The sequence below is a fragment of the Poecilia latipinna genome, unplaced genomic scaffold (genome assembly GCF_001443285.1).
Source record: "Poecilia latipinna isolate Pla-1442-1.1 unplaced genomic scaffold, P_latipinna-1.0 Scaffold2096, whole genome shotgun sequence".
In the NCBI taxonomy this organism is placed as follows: Eukaryota; Metazoa; Chordata; class Actinopteri; order Cyprinodontiformes; family Poeciliidae; genus Poecilia; species Poecilia latipinna.
Genome location: NW_015114712.1, coordinates 60,495 through 70,225, shown reverse-complemented (window position 1 = coordinate 70,225; position 9,731 = coordinate 60,495). Strand labels below are relative to the sequence as shown.

The following is a 9,731-nucleotide window of genomic DNA, read 5'->3' as shown; positions in this document are numbered from 1 at the left end:
TGTGAAACGAGCCATAAACCACGGCAGGACTGGTGGTAGCTTAACGGTACACAAAAACGAGCCTTTTTAAAATTAATATGTAGTCTCGTGGAAATTGTAATTATTCGTAATTATTCCAGTTTCCTCAATAATGGGCTGTAACCTGGATTGGTAGAGTGACGATGCAGAAAAGGGCAAAGTAATGTCTCCGCCTCACAATTTGTGACTAAAGCACCATCTAGTGGACAAATTAATGGAAGCTTTACCGCGTCTCCATTAAAATGGGGACGGGCTTTAGTCTTTAATGGACCGTGAGGAGCATTCCTAAATAAGCAACAAGGAGCTAAAAAGATTTCTGCTGCTGCATCCCAGAGATAATGTATCTTCAGTATGTCTTTATTATCGTACAAGATTTTTTTTGTTCAATTAACTGTGAACTTTTTTTTACACACTTCAATGTATTTTATTTTATGTGACAGAGCAACACAAAGCAGTGCTGCTGATTGCAAAGTTGAAGCAACATGCCACTTTTAATCTTTGAAACAAACAAAAAAATTTGCTCAGCCTCAGCCAGACGAGGTGAAGAATGTTTGTAAACATTAATTTTTACATCTCTAACACACAAAAATACGTCAATCTTAATGTTTGCCGTGTCACTTTCACCATGATTCAATTCCTCACAAGGAATCCACTTCTGAAGGATTTTATTTAGGGCTATCTGAGGAAAGAGGGGTTAATACAAAAACATATCACAGTTTTCAGTTTTTTAAAAATGCCACTTGCTAGCTTGCCATCAGGCTTGCTAACTCAGGTTAAGACTTTTTTTCCTGTTAGTATGCTGAAAACTAATCAGAACATTTTGCTGAAATTATTCCGTTTTGCTTCGTTTATTTCCCGCCGTACAGATTTGGAATCATGGACCCTTCACATATTCGATATGACCACATCGTCGTTTTTCTTCTCCCTCCCCAAAACCCGGCCAAACGACGTCTAGAAAGGTCTGAATCCGATCTTGGCTCCCTTGATGAGACTTTTTTTTAAGCCTGGTGTGGAGAATTTGTGAGGCAAATAATCAACATTTTGTTTATTCTAACTAATTGTTTATTCAAATAAAAGGCATTTAGGAACTAATCTGGGACGGACTCGCGGTGATTTATAAACGTCCCAAAATTTGCCTTGATCCAACAGGACAAGCGCCTCGTTGGAACCAAAACGCATCTTCATAAAGCTGTTTGCAGCTGATGGGGTACAACATGCTACCCCTAACGGGTTTGTGTTCGATTTTTGTCCTGAATGTGCTGCATTTGAAATGCCTGATCGTTTTCGATGAGGGTCCTGCAGTGCAGCAGCAACGGCTCAAGGCCGGCCCTGCATCTTGGCCCAATGCTTGCTGCATGGGGCCACTTTCTGCTGAGCACTGAGTTCCACATGGTTCCACATCAGGGGGGATTAAATCAACGCTGCCGCTGTCCACATGTCAAGACTGCAGCAACAGCAGCTTGGCTGGATTTACTGAAGTTATGCATCCGCCTACTTGCTTATAATTGCGCGCATAAATGGAAACATGCACCAAATCTTTGCGTTTTCTTTTTCTTTTTCTTTGAAGCAAACCTTTGTAAACATTTGAGTGTTAGTGCTTTGACATAATGCAGCTCTTGTAGGTGACCACTAGATAAAATGGTGGATTCGAGTTTTACATGCCATCGTTCAGTTTATGGCTGTAATATGAAATATTCCAGAAATGACACAGTAGCTACGTTTCCATTGACCATAAAACTCAGCAAATTGGAATTACCAAATGAAATGCACCTATTGGAAACACAGCCATTTAAAAAAAACCCTCATGTGTATCAAAAAAAAAAATTTGCGCTAGCATGAGGCAGTTTTTTTGCAAAACTATGACAGAAAACACTCCCCATGTCAGTAGATGACAAAAATGTTATTTTTGTTTTATGACGGGAATTCATTTATTTGTTGTTGACTGCTTCAGAGTTTTTTTGTTTTTTATAATGGGACATTATATAGTAGCATTATAGTCAAGTGGCTAATTTCTATCTCTAGTCCCATTGGTGGGTTGATGTTTATAGCAGTGTTTTGAATCACCATACAATTGCAGCAATTTAATATTTCAAAAGAAAATTTGCCAATTGGAAACATGCCAATTAAAAAAAAAAAAAAGTGGGATAAGGTGTTTTTTGTGGCCATGTTGAAATTGGTTTATTTTGCAAAACTGCAGTGAAAACTATTTTTTTGGCATTACATGAATCACAGGATCAACAACCAGATCTTGCCACTGGCACAAACCATGACAGGAAGTGGTACTAGGATGATGGCGGCGTATGATTTTAACGACTTATTGCCTGAACGAACTTATTCACGCGTGAAATTGTGTTTTTTCCAAAATTAGCGAAATATCGACAAAGTTTCACGCAAAATTGCAACATAAACGCAAACGGACACCACTTATCTGAGTTAATAAAGTCCAATAAAACACGTCACATTCGTTGCATCTGTGGTTATAATGTGACAAAATGTAAAAAAGTTCAAAGGAAGTGACTACATTTACTACTTTCTAAAAAACCGAATGTATGAAAATGATGCAAACCTCCATATGCAGGAAGTAAACGTCAGCAGATGGTTAAAGTGCTCCTGCGACCGAAGCTGTTAAAAAGTGATGACTAACACCCCACGCCTGGTTCTATTTATCACTTTTATTAACTGTTTTAACACATAACGGTAACAGGGAAGAGGGGATGGAGCAAGACGTGACGTGCACAAGACGTATCAAAGCTTTTCGCTGACGAGTCGAGTCAGCTGCTGCCACTCTTCCACTCGCTAATAAATGACAAAAGGGTTGGGTGGGGGAGCGGTGGAGGGTATAAAGAAACAAAAACAAGAAATAAAGATGGGAGCGTTAAAGGTAAAGGCCCTCCGGTGTGCCCTCCTGCTTCTTGTACAGGACGTTCTCCTTGGACTTTTTGAAGTCTTCGTTGGTGACTTTCATGCGGCGCTCTCGCAGCGCCATGAGGCCTGCCTCTGTGCAGATGGCCTGGAGGAGAAAAGAGGATACAGGAGAGGAGAAGTGTCAGACTTGTCTTGTGCTTTTTTTTTTTTTTTTTTTAAGGCAGCAAAGATGTGAAACAGAATGTAGAAACATAGCCAGACATGTGTGTGTGTGGGGGCGGGCCGGGGGGTACTATATTTTCCAATGAACTACCACAACAGGAACAATGGTTAGCTTAGTGTGTTCAGCAGGCTCAACTGTGCAAACACCTGCTGAAATGTTGAAACAAAACACTGCTGACCTGTTCAGTAAAGCACACATAAATTCATAAAAGTTTCTGGGGTTTTTTGTTATAATTCCATCATATGCCACAAGATGGCAGCAAAGCTACAGCAGCGACCTGAGCTAAAGCTGGTAGATACTATTGAATGGAAAGTTCATTTCACCTAATTAACTGCTGACATTAATTATTTACAAAGCCAGCCTTAGAATTTTCCGTTTGAGCAACTTTGTCTTTTTTCTCCTCCCTCCATTTGGATGAGGTTGGGATAACTAATCAATAAGTGACTGCAGCCGTAAGAAGAAACCCATCAGGAAGAGCAGAAAATACAGAACCAAACACATTCCGACTGAAAAGTCCCTGCAGATTACCAGATTGAAAGTAAACAACTTTCAATCTGGTAAATAAAATGGAAAGAGAGGTTTTCTACACTGGACCTTTTCAATTTTGCGTGGAGGTCAATATAGATGCTGAATTTTAATTAGAAGAAGTGCAGCTATGGCGCAGTACATGCTGACAGTTCAGTCTAGTTTATAAGTAAGCAATAAATCAGTTAATTGCACGATAAATTAGAATAAACTGCATTATTTCAATTCGGACAACAATTATTTAAGGATGCTTCCGTTTCATATTGCTGAAATTTTGAAAAACATTTGATTCACTTCAAATGTACTTTACTGATCCTGAAGGGAAATTAAATTACTCAGTACTAAGTAATTAGCTTGCACTGTTTTTTTTTTTTTTTTTTTTTTGGCAAAAGTCCTGCCTGCCACTTTTGCCTGTTTTCCCTGTCTAATCTAAATGATTAAAAACTTTCGAGATGCAATTTCAGTTACAGAAACTTCGCGATCCATTTTAATTATTGCCGTTTTTCTTTATTTATTTGAGGTACTTAAAATATTTTCCAGTTCCAGTGTTAAATGTTCTTTAGAAATTAAAGTGTTTTTTGATCTTTGACAGGGTGCACTCACATTAATATGGCATTATTATTATTATTATTATATTAGATGAAAATGGTCTCAAAATGACAATATTTTCATTTATCGCAAAAGTTTCTGGGACAATTTATCATCCAGCAAAATAGGTTATCGTGACCGGAAATCAGAAGTGTCTGGTTCCTGTTTCTGGAGGACGTCTCACCTTAATGTCTGCTCCTGATAGGTCGTCTTTAGCCAAAATGAGGTCGTCCAGGGTGACGTCGTCTGCCACCGTCATCCTGCTGGTGTGGATCTGGAAGATTCTTCTTTTGGTCTTCTCATCCGGCAGAGGAAACTCGATCTTTCTGTCGATTCGCCCTGTGTGTGGGAGAAACGGAAAACATAAACGGATTAATAACATCTTTACACACATTGTGCATTTACTAACGTCAAGTCTTTTGGGAATATCTGCGAAATAAACAAGATTGGAGGGGTTGTTATTTAAGAAAGCTCTGCAGGATTTTGCTCTCGGTGACTAGAATGCAAAAAAAAAAAAAAAAAAAAAAACTCCCAGTCTTAAGACAGCTGTAGATAATGTCAAGTGAATGTAATTCCTGCCGCACGTGACAATCTTTGTTTAAAGGAGCGCTGCCGTAAGGGAACAGGCATTATAAATTCACATCCCAAAGCAGAGAAAAAAACCAGAAGAAAAAAGACTTGACATTTCAATTTCCCCCTCCCTGCCATGACTCAGCAGAATGGAGCCATTTCCTGAGTGCCAGACAGATTTACAGTACTGCAGATACGAGAGCCGGAGCCGGGCGGCCTTCGAGCCAATCAGACGGCGTGCTGACCGGGTCTGATGAGGGCCGGGTCCAGCGTTTCTATCCGGTTGGTGGCCATGATCACTTTCACGTCGCCTCGCGAGTCGAAGCCGTCCAGCTGGTTGAGCAGCTCCAGCATGGTCCTCTGGATCTCCCTTTCGCCACCCGAATTGGAGTCGTACCTTGAAAAAGGCAGAAAACAGGTTTTACAAATATCCATACATCAGTGGAGCTTCAAACCGAACCATGGCTGGTTCGGTTTGAAGCTGATGCCTGAACTATTTGGTATAAAACTCATAAAATCATGAATATTCAGACACTTCCAGCTCTGTCTCCTGCTTGCCGTTTCTTCCACTCTTAAAAAATATTTCTAGATTTCAGATGTGAAAATTAATATACAAATCTATATATACCTAGAATTTCAAGGTACAAGTGCAAACTTAGTTAAAATTATTCCTCAGTATCAAAAACAATAGAAGAACTTTAGCATATAATGTCAGAAATGCTGCAAGGCAAGTTTTTATATCATAAATGATCCACGAAACAGAGATTTTGACCTGGATACTTAAATGTTTTTAGCAAATGTTGAATTTGGCATAAACATATATTCAACAAGATAATAAAAAGAACAACCCTTTCGCTCTGCATCACCTCGTCTTGTTGAGAATTAGACACAAACACAGATTATTTAGAGACGGTACGTTGTGACACCAATCCGGCACCTCGACATGAGAGCAGGTGATTCATTACCGCTCTCAGTCTGAGCCATCGCTCAGCAGACCTCCGCGTACCTCTTAGTGCCGATGGCATCGATCTCGTCGATGAAGACGATGGACGGCGCGTGCTCCTCGGCCACCCGGAACAGCTCCCGCACGAGCTTGGGTCCGTCTCCGAGGTACTTCTGGATCAGCTCCGAGCCGACCACACGCAGGAAGGTGGCCGACGTCTGATTGGCCACAGCCTTGGCGAGGAGTGTCTTACCTGGGAGGACAGAGGTTTAAAACAAATCCTGACTCCAATAGTGTGACGTACGCTCCTCTGATCTGGGACAAACTTCCAGAAAACTGCAAAACAGTCGAAATACTGAGTTCCTTATTAATCAAAGGCTGTTTAGAGTTGCCTTTGATTAATAATTACTGGAACACTGATCAATATATTTGATGAAAGCATTTGACAAAATGTAATGTTTATTGCTTGTTTAAGCGGTTACCATGTTATGTTTTTATGGTATAAAGTGTCTTGTTAATGAAATGTGCTGCACAAATCAACTTGACTAAATTAATCAGCGTCATGGCGACCAAGGCACACAGCATAACGCATCACAAGCTGTGAACATCTCACCTAGAACGGTTCGGAGAAAGGAAAGAGCATTTCAAATCTGTACGGCTGGGCATTTATCATATCATTTATCGTGATAAATTTATTATTATGTTAAGAATTTTGATTCATAGTTTTCCCAATAAATTAAAATAATATTGTTTAAAAAAAAACTCCCAAAACTGTCAACTTTGTCAGAATTTCTGTTTTTACTACTTATCTCAGTGTTTGTTCAATAAGACTGTCAATCAATATCAATAGATTTGAAAGTATGATTGAATTGATTGATTGTATTGATATAAATCACACTTGTTTATCTGACTGGTGTGGTACATTTGTGTATGTGAGGCTGTGACCTTAAATATAAAGTAATAAATGTTTTTTAGCGTTACTTTTATCGTCATCACAACTATATCACATAATATTGTGATAAAACTTTAAGTCCAGATCGACCGATTACCTCAGAGTTAATAGAAGTTATCTTAAATCACAAAATCCTCATTTAGACTTTGTTTTACAGAGTTTTACTGAAAATCTGGGTTGATATTAAGATACAAGGTATCAACTCAACTTCTTTAAATTATTTTGTGTTGGTTGGTTGGACCAAAAACAACAAAGAGTGTTAAAATGAACGGACCTGTGCCGGGAGGTCCATACAGGATGACACCTTTAGGAGGCTTGATGCCCATCTCCTCGTAGTATTCAGGGTGTGTGAGCGGCAGCTCTACAGACTCCTAACAGCAAACAATCAAAGTCAAGACAGCTTTATTCATACAGTATATTTCATACAAGAATAACGTCAGGCTAAGCTAAATGCTACAAACTGAATTCAATTTTGTTCCTTTTCTGCCTAAACACAGTAGGAGTCCAGCTTAAAAAGACACAACGAAAAAATAACTTCATGTATTTAAGATGTTCGTTTGACTGTGTGCCACGCTGAACCTTAATCTCCTGGATCTGATTGTCCAGTCCTCCTATATCAGCGTAGGTTTCTTGGGGAGCTTTTTCCACTTTCATCACCGTCACCAAGGGGTCGGTGTCGTCCATCAGCACCCCAATCACAGCATGAACCTGCAGGCACACACAACCAGAGTCTATTATACCGTGGAACAAACATAGATACACACCAGCTGAGGCTTTGCCCACACCTCACCTTGTGGTTGAGCAGAACAGAGCAGCCTGGCTCCAGCAGATCCTTATCCACAAAGGACAGGATGCTGACGTAGTGCTCCGACCCCACCGACGTGGAAACGATGGCGTGGTTGTCGTCTATGATTTCTTCCAGGGTGCCCACCGACATAGGGGTTCCTCGCAGGTCATCCACCTTTGACCTTTCCTCCTGTTAAAGCAGGAAGGGAACAAACACTCACACACATGTGATCACCAGAGAGACGAGACAAGAGGCGAGTGTCGGAACGAAGGCTGACCTCCTGTTTCTCTTCTAGAGGCTTCATCTGCTCCTGGTTCCTGATGAACTCCTCCTCCATCAGCAGGTAGTCTTTGATCCGTTCCTGTTTCAGCAGCTTCAAGCGGCACTGAGTGTGAGGTGTGACTAGAATGCAGACAGACCGCTTTGTGTGAAATAAACTGGGCTGAAATGATTCATCCGATTAATCATGATGAATCTCCAGTTAACGAGTAATTTATTAATTAAGCAATTTATTAATTAACTGTACTCACAAAAAGACTAATTGATGAAAGTACAACACATTTAAAGCAGTAATTAAGTCAAAACTTTAATCATGATGAATCAATTGCTAGTGATTAATTGTTAACTGGAGTAGAAAGACAAAAAGAAATAGTCAATTGCTGACAGAACAACATGATCCTTTTTGACGTTAGAAGCCTTTCTTAGCTGTTTTTTTGCTACAAATGATCAAGCATAAAATGCAACAAATGCTTTTGTTGCATTTTATGCAATAAAATTTTTATTTTCTTATTTTAAGAAGGAATGGAATTATTTGTTTATTTGTATTTTTATGCATTTATGATATTTGCAGAACATACCAATTTTTCTATCCAATTAATTGATTAATCGGCAGAATAATCGATAGAATAGATCACTGAGATATTGACTTTAACAGTTTACTCCTACTCTATATGGATGGACAGTTTGGATTTTAGTTTGGGCTCTTTCCATTGAAATGCTGCATACAGGCAGGTTTTTGTACATAATGCCAAAAACGGACATGTTGCCAGATAACAGTGCGTTTTCACTTCTTTACCAAGTGGAAGTTTGCTAGCGGCATCGGGACCCTTTGTCTTCTTCTTTTTCTTCCCCACTCTGGTTGGAATTGGAGGTTCGTACTTCTTCTTCTTATCCTTCGAACAGAAATGAATGATAGCAAAATTTTAAAAAAGAACCTTGTTAAAGACTTGGCAACAGAATATAGTACTGAAGTACTTAAGCGATCACAAAAAACTATTCAACTAAAAACTATTCAACAAAAAAATAATTTTTTATGTTGTGTGTTTTCCTACTGAATGGAGCTGGAATCATTTTTACTGTGGTCGATTAATCAACCAAGGACAGTAAAAAGTCCACTCTATAATCTTCTATTATTGTTCTTGTGCTGAAGCATGTTCAGAACCCGGACTTGGCATCTCAACACGCTGTCAACATGTATTGCAATTCTGAAGCTTATTTCGAAGCACAACTGTGATGTTAAACTGGCGATTTATTGAAGCAACCTCACAATGTGCGCGATTTTCAGCTGTTATAGCAGTTTTGACATATTCAGATGCATCAAATAGTAATATCTCTCACAAATGTAGCAAAAAGTCACCTTGTCATCCTTCTTGCCTCCTCCCGGACCGTGGCCTCCACTCTGACTTTGACCCTAGGAAAATAAACAAGATTCAGTACAGCAGTAATTAAGTCCAGAATGAATCGTCATGAATGTGTTATTTTTCTAAAGCCATTGTTTTCCTTGAGAAAGCTAGCTCGTTGCTATCTGCAACCTGCCAAGTCACTTAGCTTTTTACAGTAAATGCAGACTATAAAAATTGTAAAACTATTTTAAAAATCCACAAAAACAGAAAAAATAATAAAAACAGAACAACGGACTAAAGTGTAGTTCAAAGTGAATAACTTAGTACATGGAAAAGAGAAACACAAATCCCGGTAGCTAAAAAGAAGCTAATGTTGCTAGCTTTAGGCTAAATGATCGTCAGCTGCCTTTAAAATAGCTCGCCATTTCACTAATAAAATACGCAGCCATAAATAGCGACTACGCGGTGTAAACTGTGACGCTAAAAGTGAAGCCATAGTCACAAAACTAGGGTTTAGAGCACAAATGATATATTAATTATCCGTGGCAAAAATTGCTTGCTCACTTACCATGGTTGCTTGTCGACTGAATGTGACGTCACGTCATACGGGAACAACGCAGGGCACAAAAAACACGGCA

General features: G+C 39.3%; 1 protein-coding gene across 1 annotated transcript; it reads right to left on the bottom strand.

Annotated features, from left to right (window-relative positions):
* Positions 1-2,379: 2,379 nt before the first annotated feature.
* On the bottom strand, positions 2,380-9,710 carry LOC106936199 (26S protease regulatory subunit 4). Its single transcript, XM_015017045.1, has 11 exons — positions 9,662-9,710; positions 9,108-9,161; positions 8,547-8,643; positions 7,749-7,873; positions 7,475-7,660; positions 7,264-7,392; positions 6,959-7,055; positions 5,796-5,985; positions 5,035-5,186; positions 4,404-4,558; positions 2,380-3,028 (listed from the first exon to the last, which is right to left on the bottom strand). Exons 1-11 carry the CDS (start codon positions 9,662-9,664, stop codon positions 2,894-2,896), a joined length of 1,323 nt encoding a protein of 440 aa, XP_014872531.1. The 5' UTR covers positions 9,665-9,710; the 3' UTR covers positions 2,380-2,893.
* Between the last annotated feature and the right edge of the window lie 21 nt (positions 9,711-9,731).

What these genes read in the sequence shown, in the direction of transcription:
- LOC106936199 (XM_015017045.1), bottom strand. An exon ending in CCCGGCCCTCATCAGACCCG is followed by an intron (nt 4,559 to 5,034) that starts GTCAGCACGCCG and finishes TCCCACACACAG; the next exon opens with GGCGAATCGACAGAAAGATC. An exon ending in TATCAGGAGCAGACATTAAG is followed by an intron (nt 3,029 to 4,403) that starts GTGAGACGTCCT and finishes TTTCTCCTCCAG; the next exon opens with GCCATCTGCACAGAGGCAGG.